Source organism: Rhincodon typus, chromosome 13 (genome assembly GCF_021869965.1).
Source record: "Rhincodon typus isolate 14 chromosome 13, sRhiTyp1.1, whole genome shotgun sequence".
Lineage (NCBI taxonomy): Eukaryota > Metazoa > Chordata > Chondrichthyes > Orectolobiformes > Rhincodontidae > Rhincodon > Rhincodon typus.
Genome location: NC_063344.1, coordinates 1,517,607 through 1,540,612, shown reverse-complemented (window position 1 = coordinate 1,540,612; position 23,006 = coordinate 1,517,607). Strand labels below are relative to the sequence as shown.

At 44.2% G+C, this 23,006-nt stretch overlaps 1 protein-coding gene across 2 annotated transcripts in view; it reads right to left on the bottom strand.

Annotated features, from left to right (window-relative positions):
- nyap2a (neuronal tyrosine-phosphorylated phosphoinositide-3-kinase adaptor 2a) overlaps positions 1–23,006 on the bottom strand; it is a 172,809-nt gene that overhangs the window by 72,590 nt on the left and 77,213 nt on the right. For both annotated transcript variants that reach the window (XM_048604741.1, XM_048604742.1), the window contains exon 3: positions 4,755–5,019. In XM_048604741.1, the coding sequence (XP_048460698.1) occupies positions 4,755–5,019 (265 nt within the window). The remainder of the gene's footprint in view (positions 1–4,754; positions 5,020–23,006) is intronic.

The window sequence follows — 23,006 nt, the reverse complement described above, 5'->3', positions numbered from 1 at the left end:
TCTCTCGTTATTTAATCTCTCCTACCTTCCATCCTATTACAGACCTTCCTTTCATCTGCTTCCCAACAGGCTTGCTCAAGTATTTCTAACTTTTCCCAATATTGATGGATTTAATACCCCCTCTGGAGGTGCTTTCAGTGGTGGTAAGAGTCTCAAGATCACCTGAGTATAGTTAGGTGGCTGTTTCAGGCTGGTGGGAGCACAATGTTCCAAAAGGGTCTTTTCCTGTGCTGTAGACCTCAGTGATTGTATTCAATACACAATATGAACAATTGTAGTAGGCTTTTCCAATAAACAGTGAGGATGTGTGAGTGACAGATTAGAACTGACACTTTTAAACAATAACGTCGATAAAGCAAGAGAACGGAATATGTTTCCTGGATGTGATGTGCCTCATACATTATGTCAAAGCATTTAAGAATTTGCTCACTTCCAATGCAGTCTTGAAATTGAATTATACAACAGATAAGCCTTTGTCTTATTTGGCCATTATCATCCATCTCCATTGCCTTTGTGCAGATGCTATTACTTAGATTGTTTCTACTTTTAGAGGCTTTCTCTCTGAATCAGCCATTGATTTTCTCTGGACGAATTGCACAAAGTGCTGTCCTATCGCTTTGAAGATTAACCTGTCTAGAGAGGAGCCACAGTTCCTCCTATAATAAAGAGGTCAATTTAAAAAGATATCTGTTATCATTTAAGCAGCAACTGACAATGTTTATTGTGAAACCACAGCATGGTTCAAGAAAAGCCTTTGATTAACGTGAATGAAGTTGACACTGACCTGATCATGTGGTGCAGTCATTTAATGGAATCACATGTTAAAATAAACAATTTGAATGGGATTAAAATGTAACCAGTGTTTGATGCCAATGAACATTCTGGCTGCTTCTGCTATAGCATTTGAGCTGTTTGAAAGGATAGTTTTGTAGAATTAATCAGAACAGCGGCTCAATATATTTCCGATTATTATTAACAGATAAAAAAGCTGTGGGGTTCTCCAAGCCCATGTTTAGACAGTGAGGGTGATGCCACTGTATATGTGCATCAGTACAAGTAGGAATGATTTGTGAAGCAGAGGGATTGCACCTTGTGAGTTGTGCTTAGTCTCACAAAGGAGGAAGTGTAGCATTTGCTAATTCTGCATCAATGGCATTGAGATTTTTCTGCTGAATGCTAATGTACAAAGGTTTAATGTGTCCACCAGAAGTTCATCCCTCTTTTTTTAATCACAGGAGTTGGGGGTCTACTTAATCCATCCAGCACAGTTAGAAAAGGATCTGAGGAGTTAAGCTGCATTATTTAACCTTGGCTACGCACCTCCTTCGCTTTTGCAACATGCTACATTTGGAGGTGTCGGGGTAAACCACTCTGGAGTAGTGGGTCTGTCATGATGGTAAATTGTTGGTGTTCTGCGGCTATATTTTGGCAGTTGTTTTAAATTTATTGCTGGCCAACCAGGTTTCAAGAAACCTGACAGCTAAAAGGCTGAAATAACAGCTGGCTTTAGCAGGTAGCCCTTGTTAAATTGCATGGGTCACGGGCCTGGGGGAGAAGACATGCTTCTCCTGGGGTGGGGGGTCCTGCAAACATATTTCCCAACACACTTGGATTGGGCACTGCACCTCTGGCCACGAGTTTGCGGATGCCACAAAGCTGGGTGGGAAGCTAAGGAAGATACAGAGATACTCCAGTGTTGATTTGGACACACTTAGTCTGTGAGAAAATGTATGGCAGATGGATTTTAATGTGAATTAATGTAAGATAATCCACTTTGGGAGCAGGGAAAGGGGTGATTGTTATCTGAATAGCAATAGAGTGGGAAAATGTGAAGTGCAACAAGACCTGGATAGTTGAACAATTGACATAAAATCATTTAAATAATATGTCATTTCACTGTCACCTGATGGAGACAGTTCTCCGGTTCACAAAATGTTGGTTTGATATCAGGCACTTTGCATATAACTTTGAGGGTAAGCCCTGCTTGTTTTGTGAAACAGAATGGGCTTGTGGACTTGATCACATGCAACAAGTAATGGGTACTAAGGTCCATGCCATCAGCCATTTTAATTGTCTCCTGATCTTCAAATAGCACCGTCTCTAAAAGATGTACACTCTTTCTAAATACCATCTATGACACTTGGGAAGAAATCCTGGTCTCAGTTAAATCAGCTGCGGCCATTCCCATGTGACCTTTGACACGTACTTTAACTGGATCCCAGTTGACACCACAAGTGTTCCCTGCCATTATCCTCTCCATCTGACAACCCAGAAAGCTCACATTCAGCAATCAGGGGCAGAAATGCTGCCAAATATTTGCCTCTCCACTTCAGGAATATGGTCATTAATGACAGCACAATGCAGGCTGGGTTTAACTCAATTGACATAGTATCAACAGACAGGTTGGCAGCTCCTGGTACGTTGTGTAAAACCACGGAGCCATCAAGGGAGTTATTTTAATATGGAGAGATTCAACTACAAAACCATTCCTGCCAGCAATTTTTAAAAGTTTCCAATTTCCCTAACTGAATGCCACAGAGATTATTGGCTGTACACTATTCCATTATTTTGAATAAATGAAGGGGCAAGGCTGGAGTGGAGGCATCAAACTTTGTGTATTTACACTGAAATCTCATTGTGTAACAGAAACAATTAAAAACTATTGTCTGGTATTAAAGAGATAGTGGGAACTGCCGATGCTGGAGAATCTGAGATAACAAGGTGTAGAGCTGGATGAACACAGCAGGCCAAGCAGCATCAGAGGAGCAGGAAAGCTGACGTTTCGGGTCTGGACCCTTCTTCAGAAATGATTTCTTTGGGATGTGGTCGGGGGCGGTCAATGTGGACTTCACAAGCTTCAAAATCTCCCTTCCCCCAATCGCATCCCAAAACCAGCCCAGCTCGTCCCCGCCTCCCTAACCTGTCCTTCGTCCCACCTATCCACTCCTCCCACCTCAACCCCCAACACCACGTCCTACCTACCAGCCTCATCCCTGCCTCCTTGACCTGTCTGTCTTCCCTTGACTGACCAACCCCCACCCTAACTCCCCACCTACACTCACCTTTACTGGCTCCATCCCTGCCTCCCTGACCTGTCTGTCTCCTCTCCACCTATCTTCTCCTTTATCCACCTACCATCTGCCTCCCCCTCTGTCCCTATTTATTTCAGAATCCCCTTCCCCTCCCCCATTTCTGAAGAAGGGTCCAGACCCAAAACGTCAGCTTTCTTGCTCCTCTGATGCTGCTTGGCCTGCTGTGTTCATCCAGCTCTACACCTTGTCCAACATTAGGTGTGTTTCTGAGATCGCACTGCAGCTGGTAAATAATAACTGAGTGTGATACAAAATATACTGACGAGGAATTAAAAATTGTCAGTTGAGGTTCCAGTGTGACATTCTCCTGCATGCAGGAAGCTGCATATATGAATACATAGGAGCCTGTTCCTTGCAGACAGAAAGAATATTTACACACGTTTTATCTGTTTCAACTTTACAAATGATGACATCTATTCTCTGGCTCATTTCTCAGGGCAATGTCTACAACAATCAGAGTCAACCTGCTTGGGTCACGTTTAACAAAGTTTTGCAGTTATCTGTCAGTCATCAACTAACTGGTGTATTCTCCATGATAAGTGGCAGAAGGAATAGAGGGGATGTGAGGAAAACGTCTTTGCCCAGAGGGTGGTGGGTGCCTGGAATTCGCTGCCTGTGTTGGTGGTACAGGCAGAGACCCTAAACTCAGAAGTATGTGGATCTGCACCATAAGTGCTGTAGGCTGCAGGACTATGGGCCGTGTGCAGGATGATCAGATTAGAAAGGGCATCTGGCCATTTTTGTGTCAGCATGGACAAGATGGGCTGAACGTCCCCTTCTGCGCTGTATCATTTCTATGGTTCCAATGTGTCTACCAATCAGAGCCAACCAATCAGGATTCTCTCGTTATGCAGTATAAAATTAATTTCTTCATGTTGTGAATGTTGTGAAATATGTCGGGGAGGTGATGGCCTAGTGGTATTATCACTGGACTGTTAACCCAGAGACACAAGTAATGTTCTGGATTTGAATCCTGCCATGGCAAATGGTGGAATTTGAATTCAATAAATATCTGGTATTAAGAGTCTAATGATGCCCATGAATCCGTTACTGATTGTTGGAAAAACCCATCTGGTTCACTAACGTCCTTTAGGGAAGGAAACTGCCATCCTTACCTGGTCTGGCCTACATGTGACTCCAGACCCAAGGCAAAGTAGTTGACTCTCAACTTCCCTCTGGGCAATTAGGGATGGACAATAAATGCTGCCTAGCTAGCAACGCCCTCATCCCGTTAATGAATTAAGAAAAAAAATGTACAAGTTGAAAAGTTTCTTTCAGACGTCTTTTATCAGCAATGCTCAAGTGTTATACTCCCAAACGATTAGTTGTCACCATGTCTTCTTACCTTGTTTCACTGCGGCCTGGATAGTGAGTTTCTTCTCATCTACAAAAGTGCTTAGAGTCAACTGCTGCAAAATGTGAGACAGAAGTACCTGTAATATTTTAATAATTTAAGTGTAAGATTTGTTCACCTGCATTTTTGTCTTGCTCTTTCAGTGCTGTTCCAGTTGGCACTGGTGTCCCTCCTATTCCAGCAGTTGCTGGTGTTCCTCCCACTCCTGGTGTCCCTTCTGGTCCTGGTGTCCCTTCTGTTCCTGGTGTCCCTCCAGCTCCAGGTGTTCCTCCCATTCCAGGTGTTCCTCCTGTTGCCGACGTTGCTACAAATCCCACATTGACGGTTTCTGCTGAGATGCTGAGCTTTGTACTTGGATCTCGCTTGGGCTTTGGAGGCGGCTGTTTTCGAGCACAGGTATGACTTTCATCATCACCACCTCCAACAGAGTGAAGTGACTGAGACCTGACAGAAAAGCCACTGGCACAGGGATGTGGCAGGCGGTCCTGAGGAGCAGGCAGTGTCATGAATCCCAAACGGAAGTGTTTTCCCATGCAAGTACCATCACTTCCTTTCCCAACCTCTGCACCTAATCTGGAAGAAAAGCAACAAGAGATGGTTAGAAGATTGAAGATGAATCTTTCACTCCATTTCTTCGGTCCTTTACTTTGGAAAACAATGCTCTCACTTCCCTGTCAGGTGAAGAATAGTTTTGTCAGTTACTAATTCTCAAGGTCAGGGAATGGTGTCAATCATATCACAAGATTAGAATGGCAGATCAGGAATAGGTAAGGCTTAATTATCCCACCTAACTTATTCTATTGCACATATCAATATTCGGTGGAACCTCAGACTATTTTTATCAGAACAAGAGGAGGCCATTCAGGCCCTCAAGCCTGTTCCACTATTCAATGAGATCCTGGCTGATCTGTGGCCTAACTCCATATCCCTGCCTTGGGCCCATATCCCTCAGTACCTTTGTTTAACAAAAATGTAACTATTGCAGATTTAAAGTTAACAACTGATCCAGCATCCACTGCCATTTGTGGAAAAGAGTTCCAAACCTCTCCCACCCTTTGTGTGTAGAAGTGTTTCCCAACATCTCTTCTGAACAGTCTGGCCCTAATTCTCACACTATACCCCTAGTTCCAGAATTCCCAACCGGTGGGAATAGCAAATCTTTATCTACCCTGTCTTTTCCTGTTAATATTTTAAAGTCTTCGATCAGATCACCCCTTAACCTTCTAAATTCTAGAGAAAAAAAACAAGCCGAATTTGTATAAGCTCTCCTCATAACTTACCCCCTGAAGTCCAAGTCTTGTAAACCATTGTACTCCCTCTGAGATCAGTATATCCTTCCTGAGGTATGGTGCTTGGATCTGCTCACAGTGCTCCAAGTGGGATCTAACCAAGGTTTTGTAAACTGCAGCAACTGTCTGCATCTTTTAACTCCAGTCCTCTAGCTGCCCCATTCTCAGAATGAATTCACAAATAAAAGCAAAATACTATAGATGCCCACAATCTGAAACAAATACAGAAAATGCTGGAGAAACTCAGCAGGTTGGCAGCATCTGTGCAGAGAGAAACAGAGTTAACGTTTCTAGTCCAGTATGACACTGCGTCAGAACTTTAATTAACAAATGCAGCCTTATAACAGTTGTACTGCTTGAGACAATTGCAGTTATTCATCAATACTGCTCTTGTGCTCAGCACCTTGCTTGCTCCTGCAACGTAGCAAGTTGTTAAAAATTGAAACATGTGGACATCTGAGAAGCCAGGATCTCACTCCCTGCATTGTTTGTTGGTACACCATCATTGAGCGGCAGTGTATCATAAAACACCACAGATACAAACAGCATTTCGTGGTCAAGGAAATTAACCAAGTCTTGTACCAATAAACAATGTACAAGAAACCTCCATGAATTAAAGCAGTGATATAAATGGGAAAAGAAATGAGGATGCTGAATTCAGACCAGAAGCCAATCGAACCTACATCAACAATTCTGGATTGGTAACCAACAAAATCAGAAATTGCTGGAGAAACTCAGCAGGACTGAGAGCATCTGTGTGGGGAGAGAAACAAAAGTCCAATAGGACTCCCCTTCAGAACCGATAGCAGTTGGGAAAAGGTGATATTTATGCCAATGACACGAGAAAGGGAGTGAATGGATTGTTGGAGACAGAGCCCAGAGAGAGAGAAAAAAAAATGGCAGGCAAACAAAGGGATTGTTGGCAGTAAGCAAGGGAAGAGGAGAAGCCCTTTTTTTATCAGAGATAGTAGGAACTGCAGATGCTGGAGAATCCGAGACAACAAGGTGTAGAGCTGGATGAACACAGCAGGCCAAGCAGCATCATAGGAGCAGAAAGGCTGACCTTTCCGGCCTAGACCCTTCAGGGTCTAGGCCCGAAACGTCAGCCCTTTTTTATGATTTTTTTTCCTGCAAAAGTATACCCTATTCATAAAAAAATTACCTTTATGTATATGCACTGGTACTAATGCAGTTCTGGGCAGTCAAGTATAAAAAGGAAAAAGGCTCACTCAGAGTCAACTTCTTGCTCTGGAAGATCAACAAGTTTTGGGCAGACCAAAAAGTGTCTTCCATCGACTTGATGGTCCTCCAGGTGCAGTTGATGTTTCTCCTGGTGTGTGTCCTGGGGAACAGACCGTAGCGCACAGAGTCCCACATCACGGAACCTCAGGACGAACCTCAATAAAAACCACTGCAGCCTTTCTCCAGATTTCCTGTTCAAAGGCACATTCCAGAAGGAGATGTGTGACAGTCTCAACCCATCCCCTGCAGCCACTTTGAGGGCAGCATGCGGTGGTGCAGGCAGACTGGGTGTGCATACAGGCTCTCACAGACACTGCCCTTCTCACCACCAGCCATGCAATGTCTTGGTGCTTGTTGTCTGCGTCCCCACCTTAACGAATTTCAGGCACGACATGACATCAAACTCTCCTTCTGTCTTTTTCACCTCCGTGCCCATTTCTTTGGATAATAGTACTCTCCTATTCCATAGACCCCTTCGCCCAGTTCCAACACTCTCCCTCCACCTGGACAACTCCCTCCGACCTTTTACCTGCACTCGATCTGTTCATTGAGAACTCTTGACATGACATTGATCGCCTCAATTTCTCTGCTCCTCTCACCAAATCCAACCTATCTCCCTCTGAACTGACTGCACTCCGTGCACTCAGATCTAACCCTGACTTTGTCATTAAGCCTCCCGATAAGGGTGGTGCTGTTGTAGCCTGGCGTACTGACTTCTACTTTGCAGAGGCTCAGCACCAACTCTCAGATACCTCCTCCTACATTCCCCTGGACCATGACCCCACCATCACACATCAGACCATTGTATCAACCACTGCACTAACCTCATTTCATCTGGTGAACCACCTCCTGCCCTCAACCACCCTCCCACCAACCCTCCCTCCCCGCCACTGCCTCCAAGCTGATAGTCCCCCACCCCTACACAGCTCACTTCTACCTCCTCCCAAAAATCCACAAACAGGACTGTCCAGGTAGACCCATTGTTTCAGCCTGTTCCTGCCCCACAGAACTCATCTCTTCCTACCTTGACTCAGTCTGCTCCCCACCGGTCCAATCCCTGCCCACGTACATCCATGATTCCTCTGACACTTTACTCCAGTTCCGGAATTTCTTGTGATGTCAGCATGTGATCCTGTCCACCAGGCCTTTACTCTCCCAAGTGGTCTTTAACACATGGACGATAAATGTGAAAACCTGGCTCCAAATATCTTTTTACTAATATTGCCAACAGCAACTTCTATGCTTATAACTTTAAGACAGAACGTAACAGCAACAACAAATTATGTAAAAAAAATGGAGTGTGCCCACAAGAGACTGATCAATCCTCGAGAATGTGGTGATGCTTTATCTGTTTTGTAGTGTATGTTATTACTTTGTGACTCTGTGTGACTGCAATATGTTGCCAAATTTATAGTCCATTTCCAAAACAGCCTCTGTCTAAACATGCTGTATGTAACTATCAGGATATTTAAAAAAGAAGTTGAAGCTGGACCCTTGGGGACCGCTTTGCAGAACACCTATGCTCGGTTCACACTAAACAACTGCACCTCCCAGTCGCGAACCATTTCAACTCCCCCTCCCATTCCTCAGACAACATGTCCATCCTGGGCCTCCTGCAGTGCCACAAAGATGCCACCCGAAGGTTGCAGGAACAGCACCTCATATTCTGCTTGGGAACCCTGCAGCCCAATGGTATCAATGTGGACTTCACAAGCTTCAAAATCTCCCCTCCCCCTACCGCATCCCAAAACCAGCCCAGCTTGTCCCCGCCTCCCTAACCTGTTCTTCCTCCCACCTATCCCCTCCTCCCACCTCAAGCCGCACCCCCATCTCCTACCTACTAACCTCATCCCACCCCCTTGACCTGTCCGTCCTCCCTGGACTGACCTATCCCCTCCCTAACTCCCCACCTACACTCACCTTTACTGGCTCCATCCCCGCCTCTTCGACCTGTTTGTTTCCTCTCCACCTATCCTCTCCTCTATCCATCTTCTATCCGCCTCCCACTCTCTCCCTGTTTATTTCAGAATCCCCTTCCCCTCCCCCATTTCTGAGGAAGGGTCTCGACCCAAAACGTCAGCCTCTCTCCTCCTCTGATGCTGCTTGGCCTGCTGTGTTCATCCATCTCTACACCTTGTTACCTATTGATCACATGCTGGTCATACAGAACTCTCTTTAATTAAAATGGATCAAACAATGATCACCTTTAAAAAAGGTGTTTTCTCCCTTGCAGCAAATAGATAGTGAAGGTTTATGCTATGCAGCAGAGGTTGGTTTTATAGACGTCTAAGTAACATCGGCTTTGGCTTTGTGGAATATCCTGTCCCTCAGTGAAAACACTCCACCATTGCAAAGTCCAGTCCTTAAGGTGAAACTCAGGCCTGAAAGACCAGAAGCCACAGTTTTCCTGAAATGTCTCTGGAATGTGGGAATCTTCGTCATGTTCAGGCTAAGATCATTCTTACACTCTTCAACCTCAAATAAAGACAGCACTGTGCAAATGATCCAGTGGTACATGTTTAGGATCTAAACTAAACTTGACATCTTCGATAGGCTAGAGTTAGAAATACAAAATAAACAATTTGTTTCAAAGGGGTACGCTGTTTATTACCTGCAGCTTGCATTCTTGTGGTACCCATCTGGTTTTAGAGGTTAAAGGGTGTAGAACAGAGTTTGAGTTGAATTATTCATGACATGTGGCATTAATGTATTAAAAACTATTACATTTATGGCCTCCACAATATCTGTCAAACTGAACGGTTCCATCGCAATCTCCTTTCACCCACACCTTCAGACTCACATTGTCATCTCAACACAAGCTAATGAAATAGATATATTTCAGTTCCGACTTGTTCAGGTGGATTATCAGATGGAGAAAACTAATCAAATCAAAAGACATTGCCTGTCTTTTTACCAGCTCTGACAGATATATCACCGAGAGAGAGTTTAACTGACTGATTGCAGAATATCATCATTAGCTTCACTGTGTGGAGGCACGAGGTTTATGTTTAGCACAGGCTTGGTGGGCTGAAGGGCCTGTTCCCATGCTGTACTGTTTTTTGTCTTTTGGGAGTTTTTATCTCCCTGTACAACCACCAGTGGAAGAAACAGGTTGTACGTATAAGCTGGGGGAGACTGGCCCCACACTTTGCAAACAGGGACGTGGAGCCCCGGCTCAAAGGGCTGGTGCAGAGGAGATATCCCTCCCTTCCCCTACTCCCAGGACTGGTGCAAGGCCTCACAGCACCAAGCCCTGTTAGTCTGCTCTAAGGTCTCCACCCAGGTTAGTGTGGTCCCAAGTGTCTGGAGGGAAGCTCAACATCGGAGGAAGAAGGTAGGGAATGTCTTCCTCTGCTGTACCAGCATCTCTCTGCTATCACATGCACTCACACTATCCTAATGTACCCATTTCCCATTGAGGCTCATTCTCTACCTTTTTCACTATCACCTGCTGCATCTTCCCCTGCTCACTCACACCACCCTAACAGCCCCCCCACTCACCCTCTCTCCACCCCCCACCCCCTCACCCAGACTAAAAAGTCTGTACGCCCTCCAAATAGCCCACTCACTCTCTTAGGACATCCAATGGTATGACCCACTTTCAGCAACATTACTTGCCATGACACCCACTGCCTCCATTTCTCTCATTCCAGGAGGAAGGAGCTTGGTGGACCATGGAAAGAACCAGGATTGGTGGATGGGCTTTCTGACATTTGGCTCCTCATCCTGTATGAAGAGAGGATCTTGACCCTCACCAGTGAGGACTAGGAGCCATCCTGTGGAGATACCTAAACCTCCACTTCCTAGATTCCAGGAGAGACGAACCATCCCTTGTTGTGCTACTCTCCCTTTCCTCCCTGCCCCCAATATATTCTTAACTGAACAGAACTTTGCCTGCTTGATTGTGTCACATTCTCCTGCAGGTACCAGTCAGATGATCACAGGCTCCAAAATCGAGACGGTGTCACCATGACACTTCTCCCTCCTCCACCCTCGACAGAGGGAGCACAGGTCACTCTGAGGAAGCATCAGCAAGGCTGCCTCCTGCCCCCTCCACCAGCTCAGATACTGACCCCTCGGGGGTCTGTCATCTCAGTTATATAAAAACATAAGAACGAGGTGAAGGATAGGCCACTCAGCCCCTTGGCTTCCTCCATCATTTAATATCTCAGCCTCAACTCCACTTTCCTGTCCACTCTCCATAACCCTTCAACCCGTTACTAATTAAAAATCTCTCTGTCTCCTCCTTAAATTTACTCAATGTCCCAGCATCCACTCTGAGGGAGTGAATTCCACAAATTCATGGCCTGTTGAGAGAAGTAATTTCTCCTCATCTCTGATTTAATTCTGCTACCCCTTATCCTAAAGCTATGGCCTCTCATTCTAGATTGCCCCACATGAAGACACACTTTTTACATCTGTTTTGCCAATTCCCGCTTAGCATCTTCTATACCTCAATTAGATCATAGAATCCTCTGGGCGTGCAAGCAGGCCATTTGGCCCATCGAGTCCATACCAACCCTCCAAACAGCATTCCAAACCACACCTATCCCCCCTACCCTATCACTGTAACCCTGCATTTCCCATGGCCAATCCACCTGGCCTACACGTCCCTAGACACTATGGACCATTTAGCATGACCAATCCACCTAACCTGCATATCTTTAGACTGTGGGAGGAAACTAGAGCACCCAGAGGAAACCCATACAGACACAGGGAAAATGTGTAAACTCCACACAGACACTTCGCCCAAGGCTGGGATCGAACCTGGGTCCCTGGCACTGTGAGGCAGCAGTGCTAACCACTGAGCCACAGTGCTGCCCCTCTCTCCTGAGATCTCCTCTCATTTTTTCAAACTGTAGAGAGTATCACCCTAAACTGCTGAATTTCTCCTCATAAGACATCCCTCATCTCTGGAATCAATCTAGTGAGCCTCCTTTGACCTGCCTTCAATACAACTACATCCTTCCTCAAGTAAGGGGACCAAAACTGTACACAATGCTACAAATGGGTTTTCACTAATGCTTTGTACAGTTTCACAAACACTTCCCTGCATTTATATGCTATTCCTTTAGCAATATGTGCCAAAATTCCATTTGCCTTCCTCACTACCTGCTGTACCTGCACACTAGCTTTCTGTGATTCATGCACGAGGACACCCAGATCCCTCTGCACCGAAGCACTCTGAGGTTTCTCTTCATTTCGATAAGAAGTTGCCTTTTTATTGCTCTGACTAAAATGGATAACCTTACACTTATCCACGTGAAACTCCATTAAATTCACCTAACATATCAATATCCATTTTTAGATTTCCTGCAACCAAATCATTACTATCGATTGTAAATAGTTGGAGCCTGACGACTGAACCCCATGGCACCTACTACTTACATCATGGCAACCGGAAAAAGACCCTTTTATCTGATTCTCTGCTTTCTGTTGGTTAGCCAATCCTCTATCCAAGCAAATAAATTATCCCCAACTCCATGTGATCTTCCCTTGTTTATTGACCTTTTGTACGACATGCTATCAAATGGTCCTGGAAGTCCAAATATGCTACATCTACAGGATCCCCATTATCCACTTTCACTTGTTAGATCTTCAAAGAACTCTAACAAATTAGTTAAATATGATTGGCCCTTTATTAAAATGGGCTGACACTAGATTGCCCCACATGAAGACACACCTTTTTTACATTTTGCCAATTCCCCCTTAGCACCTTCTAAACCTCAATTAGATCATAGAATTCTCTGGGCAGGCCATTTGGCCCATCGAGTCCATACCAACCCTCCAAAGAGCATCCCACCCATACCTATAGCCCCTACCCTATCACTGTATTTTGATTTTCCAAATGTCTGATTATGACTTCCTTCATAATGGATTCTAACAAATTCCCAATGACACATGTTAAACAAACTGGTCTGTCATTTCCAACATTTTGCCTGCATCCCTTTTTGAATAAGAGTATTATATTACCATTTTTCCAATCACAGGAATCTTTCCTGCAACCAGGGAATGATGGAACATTATAACTAATTTACCTCCTGTCTCTACTTCCTTTCGGATCCTCGGCTCATCAGATCCTGGGAACTTGTTTACCTTCAATCCCAATAGTTTGCTCAGTGCTTCTTCTCTCATCATGATGACTATCTTAAGTTTCTCCTATTCTATAATCACTGTAACTAATGGGATGGCTTCAATTTCCTCCACCATGAAAACTGAAGTAAAATATTGATTTAGTGATTCTGCCTTTTCTGTCTTCCCCACTATTCACTCATCCTTCAAGGGAACAACATTCACTTTCGCTACTCTTTTCCCTTTTATATACTTATAGAAGCTTTTGCAATCTGTTTTATATTTTGCGTGAGTTTTCTTTCATAATTAATCTTTGCCTTTTTAATTACTTTTTTTAAAAAAATAGTGGCAGGGCTAGGCCATTAGCTGTTGAGCCTGCTTAAGATCAGCGTATGTGTGCCTGTTGTAACATATTCCTGAAGTAGCTATTACTGCAGATATACTTTGAAACAAAACTAAGAGAAAGCTCGGTGCATGGCATTTGTGCAGAACACATCCATTCATATCGTTTCTAGTAAATGTTTCCATGTAGGGCAGGGAATATCCTCAAAGAATGAACTACAGCTCAGCCACACAGACTCTGTGCTGGGTCCTTTACTTATGATAATTCAATAAAGTGACAGAATGTTTTGGAATAATTTATTCCACCCCTCAATGTTCAATAATGGTTGTACCACTCTGTCAAGTCCCTTTGGACTGTTGGTGAAATTAGCTCCAGACCATACTCTGTAACCTTGCGCTGTCAACAACACTACAGGTACGGGGTTTATAGCCACTGACATACCACTGTTTGAATTCACATTCTCTGTTTTGGAGATTTGGATCAGATCTCAGTATTACACTGAATGACCACATGGAGCCACTAGATAGCATATAACCAGCTCACAGCTCACAGAATGTAGTTGATCAGCAAATGTACGACGGTAAATGGCCACATGAAATCACGCCAGTGCACAGAGAACCGTGTAACAACACTTGACATTCTGAAATCAATGCCATTTTAAAGCCCTCTGACTCAGACGCTCGTACTGCCTGTTAATGTTTGCACAATGCCAGGGATCTTTCTTTGAAATGAGAATGTTTGTTTGTACTTAACCTCTGCCCCAAATAAACCAGTGCTGTCAATGGAAACTGTGTGTCAACTATGATTCTGATAAAATTAAATTTATCCAAGCAAAGGGCTCCCTGATATCAATGAAATTTCAGGATAGAACAAAGAATCAGCTACATTGAAAGGTATCTGTACAATTTATATTCGGTTTTATTGTTTTGAGGGACTAGAAGATGAGGAATCATAGAGTCATACAGCATGGAAACAGACCCTTCAGTCCAAACAGTCGATGCCGAACATAATCCCAAACTAAACTAGTCCCACCTGCCTGCACTTGGCCTGTATCCCTCTACACATTTCTTATTCGTGTACTTATCCAAATGTCTTTTAAACTTTGTAACTGTATCCACCACTTCCTCTGGCAGTTCATTCCACACATGAACCACTCTCTGTGTAAAAAAAAAGTGCTCCTCAGGTCTTTTTTAAATCTTTCTCCTCTCATCTTAAAAATGTGCCCCCTAGTCTTGAAATCCTCCACCCCAGGGAAAAGACACCTGCCATTCACCTTATCTATACCACTCATGATTTTATAAACTTCTGTAAGGTCATCCCTCAGCCTCCTATGCCCCAGTGTAAAAAGCTCTCAGACTTTACGGTAGAGAATGTTGGAGTCAATGTCTGATCAGCAAATGTACGACAGTAAATGGCCACATGAATGATTGATTGATTCTGTTGATGCAAAATAATTAGTTCGCTGAATTTTCCTGTTGTGATATTGGAACAGACAAATCAGATTTGTTCATTTACCTATAAAATGATTCACCTTGTTCAATTAGCAGGAGGAGACACACCCCCACCTCCACTACCCCCACACTCTGACAGACCACTCCCCAGCCTGGAGTCTGACTGAGGTAAGCACCTGTGAAACAGTCTACGTCAGCACAGTAAAGATACAGGGTGAGAGTGACAGAGAGTGCAGAGTGCACAGTAAAGATACAGGGTGAGAGTGACAGAGAGTGCAGAGTGGCACAATTAAATCTGAGGCCTTAGAAATAGTTGATGCACTGGTGATCATTTTCCAGCATTCTATAGACTCTGGAAGAGTTCCAATAGACTGGAGGGTAGCTAATGTAACCCCACTGATTAAAAAAGGAGGGAGAGAGAAAATGGGGAATTACAGACTGGTTAGCCTGACATCAGTGTTGGGGAAAATGCTGGAGTCAATCATTAAGGATATACTAACTGAACGTTTGGGAAGCGGTTACAGAATGGTTTCTAGTCAGCATGGATTCACTAAAGGGAAATGATGCTTGACAAATCTTCTGGAATTTTTTGAGGATGTGACCAGTATAGTAGACAATAGTGAGTCAGTGGATGTTATGTATCTGGACATTCAAAAGGCTTTTGACAAGTTTCCACACAAGAGATTAGTGAGGAAAATTAAAACTTGTGATATTGAAGGGAATGGATAGAGAACTGGTTGGCAGACAGGAAGCAGAGAGTTGGAATAATCGGGTCCTTTTCAGAGTGGCAGGCAGAGATGAGTGTGGTACTGCAGGGTTCAGTACTGAGTCCCCGACTGTTCATAATATACATTAACAATTTGGACGAAGGAATTGAATACAATATCTCCAAATTTGCAGACGACGCTAAGCTGGGTGGTAGTGTGTGCTGTGGGGAGGATGCTAAGAGGCTGCAGGGTAACTTAGACAGATTGGCTGAGTGAGTAAATGCAATACAATGTGGATAAATGTGAGATTATCCACTTTGATCACAAAAGCAGGGGAAGGCAGATTATTATCTAAATGGTGGTACAATCAAATATTTCTTAAAGTTCATACTTACTTTACCTCAGCACACTGTCAATATTCTTTAGCAGCAAGAACAAACTGGAATATTATACCCCCAACCCTGCGACAGCCCTTAGGCTTCTAGATCCTTCAGGGATAACCCTGACTGATTTCTTGGGGTGAAGGGCCATTTGAATAGGTCAGGTGGAACATTGAAGGGATTTCTCTCTGTATTGGTGAGCCTGCTTTGAGGGATGGAGAAAAAATGCTTGTACGGGATTCAGAATTGATTTCTTTCTCACAGCCATCTTTGTTTAAATGTCTCTAACAATATTACATACCAGATGTGTAGTGTGTTCTTTGGGGAGTGCCATTGTTCTGGCTTCAATGGCAAGAAACATGCCTCATTGTTGTCTGATTGTCATGTCTGGGTGAAGGCATGTCTCACCTAATAAGGCTCTACTGGTCCATGTCAGAGAGCTAGCAAACAGCTGCCTCCCTGATACTTTTTCCTCTCCTTGCTAGTTTGTATAAGATTATCAGGGACATGCAGTATGTAGCAAGGAGGTTACAATCCAATCAGCTATGATTTTACAGAATGCCAGGGCAGGTGGGAATAGCTGAGCGGCCGATTCTTGTTCCCTCTTTGTGTAAGAAACTTTCCAGATGAAACTCTGCTGCAGAAATTCCAGACAGTTCCTCAGTGGGAAATCTTTCCTCTTCCAAATAACCAATAATCGCGTTTGGTCGCTACAAGGGACTGTTATCCTGTTAAATAACCAGTGATTTCACAGCTACACAATGAATTATCCTTATCTTGTGAACTACAGTCAAAAGTCACACGACACCAGGTCATAGTCCAACAAGTTTATTTGAAATCACAAGCTTTTGGAGCGCTGCTCCTTCATCAAGTGGCCTGTATGACTTTTGACTTTGTCCACTCCAGTCCAACACTGGCACCTCCATTTCATGTGAAAACATAGTAGCTCCACAGTCACACAATGTGTATTCTTAATCTGCGAAATAAACACTAACTGCAGCCAACTAATTACCCTTCCAAATAATCAGTAACTCCTGACATCAAACAATTAGAAACCCTTAAACTATTGAACAATATCAAATGTCATACATCTGTTTGGCTGTTTACTTTTCATTTGAGCCTGAGATTATCTGTACTCTGGAACACCAACAAGATTTTACTTTTCCCCATTTTTAATAAATACCAAGTGGAAAATTGACCACCTTTGCCATCAGCCAGCTGCTTTCACGGTGCAAAAGCAGATAAGGCACTGTGCATTTGTGTACCTTGATAGATCAGCATCTTGGCTGCAAAATAGGTGCTTGGAATAATACAGGTAGGAGTGAAGACTGTGTGCAAACAAAAAAGAGACATGTCCATCCTGGGCCTCCTCCAGTGTCACAATGACGCCACACGCAAACTGAAGGAGCAGCACCTCATATTCCGCCTTGGGAGCCTACAGCCTAATAGTCTGAACATAGAATTCACCAGGTTTAAAATCTCCCCATCCCCGGCCTCATCCCATGTCCAAACCTCCCTCTCATCCCACCTCCTTGACCTGGCCCAACTTGTCCAGCTTCTTCCCCACCTATCCGCCCCACCCTTCCCACCGACCAATCCCCACTACTCCCTCCCTGCATCCACCTATCACTACCCCACCTACCTTTCCCCAGCCCCACCCATCCTTCCTCTCACCTCCTTGACCTGACCCAACCTGTCCATCTTCTTCCCCACCTATCGCCCCACCCTTCCCACCGACCAATCCCCACTACCCCCTACCTGCATCCACCCATCACCATCCCACCTACCTCCCCCAACCCCACCACTCCTCCCTCTATTTATTTCCCAGTACCCCATCCCCTCCTCGGTCCTGATAAAGAGACTTTACCCAAAACATCGACTCGCCTGCTCCTCTGATGCTGCCTGGCCTGCTGTGTTCCTCCAGCTCCACACTGTGTTGTCCCTGACTCCAGCATCGGCAGTTCTTGCTATTTCTAGGTGTTTTAAATTATTATTTCAATAATTTTAAGAATTGGAGCTGGATACAACACACTTACTGAGAAATGCTTTCCACAGTTCAATCAATGAAAAGCTGCTGCTAACAGGTGGGACCATTGTTTACCTGTTCAATGCTTCAAAGGCGTTTCACAACATGAACCTTTGCAGTAGTAATGATTGATAAAATACCAGCGTATCCAATTGTTCCACTTGAAGTCAAGGTCAGGCCTTGTATTGCCCTTTGCTAAATAGTAAAGCTCTGGAAACTGTTATGACCAGGTTTCATATACGTACCATCATGAACACTGTCCTCAGTCTATTACCAATGGAAAAGAAACATTCAGTTCACCAACTTTTCTGATTGCAGAGTCTTCATGCATTGAGTGATTTCATTACGCTGCAGTGTCAGGTCAGGGTGCTTGTTATAGTGGAATTTGACATTGGGAGTGTAAAAGTCATAAGCTGCAAAACTCTCCTCATACAATTATCTGATAGAGCTCAGTAAGCCCTGTCAATATTGTGTTTCCTTTTGAGGTGGTCAGATGAAAACATTTGTTCCATTCACTGCAAATACTGCACTCACACCCCAAGATGCTTCGAAATAAAATTGATACTCAAACAACTTTTAATTCTGAATGTTACAGTTTAACTTGCCTACATAGTGCCTATGGATTAAAATTATTATCTCACCTGGGCAGTATAACTGTTTACTTATTGTTCGCGTTTGTACAGGAAGATGCTTTTACTGTTTACATTTCATGGAGACGGGCTGCTTATTTCCTGACAAAAGACAGTGAAACCCCATTTGGAGCACAGTGAGCAGACCTAGGTACCACACCTTAGGAAGGATAGATTGGCCTTGGAGAGAGTTCAACGTAGATACCTGAACTTCCGGAGTTAAGTTATGAGGAGAGCTGATACAAATGAGGCTTGTTTTCTCTAGAATTTAGAACATAGAACATAGAACAGTACAGCATAGTACAGGCCCTTCGGCCCACGATGTTGTGCCAAACTTTTACCCTAATCCTAAGGCCTATCTAACCTCCACCCCTACCTTATACTATCATCCATATGCCTATCTAATAGCCGCTCAAATGCCCCTAATGAGGCCGAATCCACTACCCTCTCCGGCAATGCATTCCACGCCCCTACCACTCTCTGAGTAAAGAACCTACCTCTGACGTCTCCCCTGTATCTACCTCCACTCACTTTAAAACTATGCCCCCTCGTAATAGCTACCTCCACCCTAGGAAAAAGTCTCTGGCTGTCTACTCTATCTATACCTCTGATCATTTTGTACATCTCTATCAAGTCACCTCTCATCCTTTGTCGTTCTGAAGAGAAAAGCCCAAGCCCTCTCAACCTTTCCTCGTAAGACCTTCCCTCCATTCCAGGCAACATCCTGGTAAATCTCCTCTGCACCTTCTCCAATGCTTCCACATTTTTCCTGTAATGAGGTGACCAGAACTGGACACAATACTCCAGATGTGGCCGAACCAGGCTTTTGTATAGCTGGAGCATAACTTCATGGCTCTTGAACTCAATCCGTCTATTAGTGAAAGCTAACACACCATACGCCTTCTTAACAACTCTATCCACCTGGGTGGCAGCTTTCAGGGAACTGTGGACATGAACCCCAAGATCCTTCTGCTCCTCCACACTGCCAAGAATCTTGCCGTTAACCCTGTATTCTGCTTTCAAGTTTTTCCTTCCAAAATGAATCACCTCACACTTTTCAGGGTTAAACTCCATCTGCCACTTCTCAGCCCAGCTCTGCATCCTATCAATGTCCCTTCGTAATCCAGAACAGCCCTCCGCACTGTCCACAACGTGACCCACCTTCGTATCGTCTGCGAACTTGCTAATCCACCCTTCCACTCCTTCATCCAAATCATTTACAAAAATCACAAATAGAAGAGCATCCAGAACAGTGTATGGAGTTAGGCCACAGTTCAGCCAGGATCCATATTTTCAAACCTGGGACCATAAGGGTATTCTCCTCCTGATGTCACCTGATCCTGACTCTGATGAGACTCTCACATTGTCTCAGGAAACGGAGTTTGTAGCTGCCTGAGACTGAGGCTCATTGCCCCATTATCTTACTTAAAATGACAGTCAGCCAGTCTGGCTTATAGAGCATACAACAGTACAGCACAGTACAGGCCCTTCGGCCCACAATGTTGTGCCGACCTATTAGCCTACTAAGATCAAAGTACCCTGCATACCCTGCATTTTACTATCCTCCATGTGCCTATCAAAGAATCGCTTAAAAATCTCTAATGTATCTGACTCCACTACCACTGCTGGCAGTGCATTCCACACGCCCCACCACTCTCTGTGTGAAGAACCTACCTCTGACATCCCCCCTATACCTTCCTCCAATCACCTTAAAATTATGCCCTCTCGTAATAGTCATTTCCGCCCTGGGCTAGTTACACACAAACCTCTTAGAGATGTTGGTTTAGATGTAGTTTAATATAGAAACATGGAAAATAGGAGCAGGAGTAGGTCTTTTGGTCCATCGAACCTGCTCCACAATTCAATATGATCATGACTGATCATACGACTGAGCCCCCTGTTCCCATGTTCTCCCCGTGCCCTTTGATCCCGTTAGCCCAAGAACTATATCTAACTCCTTCTTGAAATTATTCAATGTTTTGGCCTCAAAGTCTTTCTGTGGCAGAGAATTCTACAGGGTCCCCACTCTCTGGGTGAAGAAATTCTTCCTCATCAATGGCTTTACCCTGTGACCCTTGGTTCAGGACTTTCCTTGGGAATATCCTTCTTGCATTTACTCTGTCTAGCCTTGTTAGAATTTAATATGTTTCTATGAGACTCCACTCATTTTTCTAAACTCCAGTTGCATGGGGTCCAGGGTGTACTAGCTAGATAGATAGAGAACTGGCTGGGCAACAGGAGACAGAGATTTGTAGTGGAAGGGAGTTTCTCAAAATGGAGAATTGTGACCAGTGGTGTTCCACAGGGATCCGTGTTGGGACCACTGTTGTTTGTGATATACATAAATGATCTGGAGGAAGGTATAGATGGTCTGATTAGCAAGTTTGTAGATGACACTAAGATTGGTGGAGTGGCAGATAGTGAAGGGGACTGTCGGAGAATGCAGCAGAATATAGATAGATTGGAGAGTTGGGTGGAGAAATGGCAGATGGAGTTCAATCCAGGCAAATGCGAGGTGATGTATTTTGGAAGATCCAACTCAAGAGCGAACTATACAGTAAATGGAAAAGCCCTGGGAAAATTGATGCTCAGAGAGATCTGGGTGTTCAGGTCCATCGTACCCTGAAGGTGGCAACGCAGGTGGATAGAGTGGTCAAGAAGGCATACGGCATGCTTTCATTCATCGGACGGGGTATTGAGTACAAGAGTTGGCATGTCATGTTACAGTTGTATAGGACTTCGGTTCGACCGCATTTGGAATACTGCGTACAGTTCTGGTCACCACATTACCCAAAGGATGTGGATGCTTTGGAGAGGGTGCAGAGGAGATTCACCAGGATGTTGCCTAGTATGGACGGTGCTAGCTATGAAGAGAGGTTGTGTAGATTAGGATTATTTACATTAGAAAGACAGAGGTTGAGGGGGGACCTGATTGAGGTCTACAAAATCATGAGAGGTATAGACAGGGTGGATAGCAAGAAGCTTTTTCCCAGAGTGGGGGTCTCAATTACTAGGGGTCAGAATTTCAAGCTGCGAGGGGAAAAGTTTAAGGGAGATATGCGTGGAAAGTTCTTTACGCAGAGGGTGGTGGGTGCCTGGAATGTGTTGCCAGCGGAGGTGGTAGAGGCGGGCACGATAGCGTCATTTAAGATGTATCTAGACAGATACATGAATGGGCAGGGAGCAGAGGGATACAGATCCTTGGAAAATAGGCAACAGGTTTAGGTAGAGGATCTGAATCGGCGCAGGCTTGGAGGGCTGAAGGGCCTGTTCCTGTGCTTTGTTCCTATTCTTTGTTCTTTGTTTGTTCTTTGTTCCAATGAATGTAGTCCTAATTGATCCAATTTCTCTTTATGGTCAGTCCTGCAATTAGTCTGGTAAACCTTCGCTGCACTCTCTCCATAGCCAGAGCATTCTTGCAGGCCTTCTTTAATTGCAGGAAAACATCCCTGCTCGCTGCGAAGGCTAACATACCAAATACGTTCTTCACCGCCTGCTCCACCTACATGCTTATTTTCAGGGACTGGTGTATGAGGTGTCATTGCACCTCCATCTTTCCCAACCTATCGCTAATCAAATAATAATCTGACTTCACAAAAAAAAACTAAGATATGATTTTTTATATGCATTTATATGCATTTGGACAGGTAGGGAATGATTAGGAATGGTTTTGTGCATGAGAAATCTTGTCTCACAAACCTGATTGAGTTTTTTGAGGACGTAACCAACAAGACTGATGAGGACAGAGCGGTGGACATTGTTTACTTAGACAGTAGTAAAGCCTTTGGCAATGTTCCGCATGGTAGACTAATTAGTAAAGTTAGGATCACATGGGATTCGGGGTGAGCTTGCCAATTGAATACAAAATTAGCTTGATGATAGAGGGTGCTGGTGGAGGGTTGCCTTTCGAACTGGAGGTCTGTGACCAGAGGTATTCCACAGGGATAGTAGGAACTGCAGATGCTGGCGAATCTGAGGTAACAAAGTGTAGAGCTGGATGAACACAGCAGGCCGAGCAGCATCATAGGATTGGTTCTGGGTCCCTTTCTGTTTGTCAGTTATATAAATGATTTAGATGAGAATATCGAAGGCATGGGATAGGAAGCTTGTGGAGGACACTATGATTGGCAGTATAGTGGGCAGTAAAGAAGGTTATCTAAGATTACAAAGAGATCTTGATCAATTGGGTCAATGGGCTGAAGAGTGGTGAATGGAGTTTAATTTGGATACACGTGAGGTGTTGCATTTTGGTAAAACAAGGAAGTTTTGTACAGGAGCAAGGAGATCAACATTTAAAATTTAAAATTAAATGTACCATCTCCGTGTTTGCAGAGAATATAAAGCTGGGTAGAAAGGTGAGCATGAGGAGGATGCAGAGTTGCTTCAGTCTGATTGGGACAGGCTGAGTAACTGCGTAAATA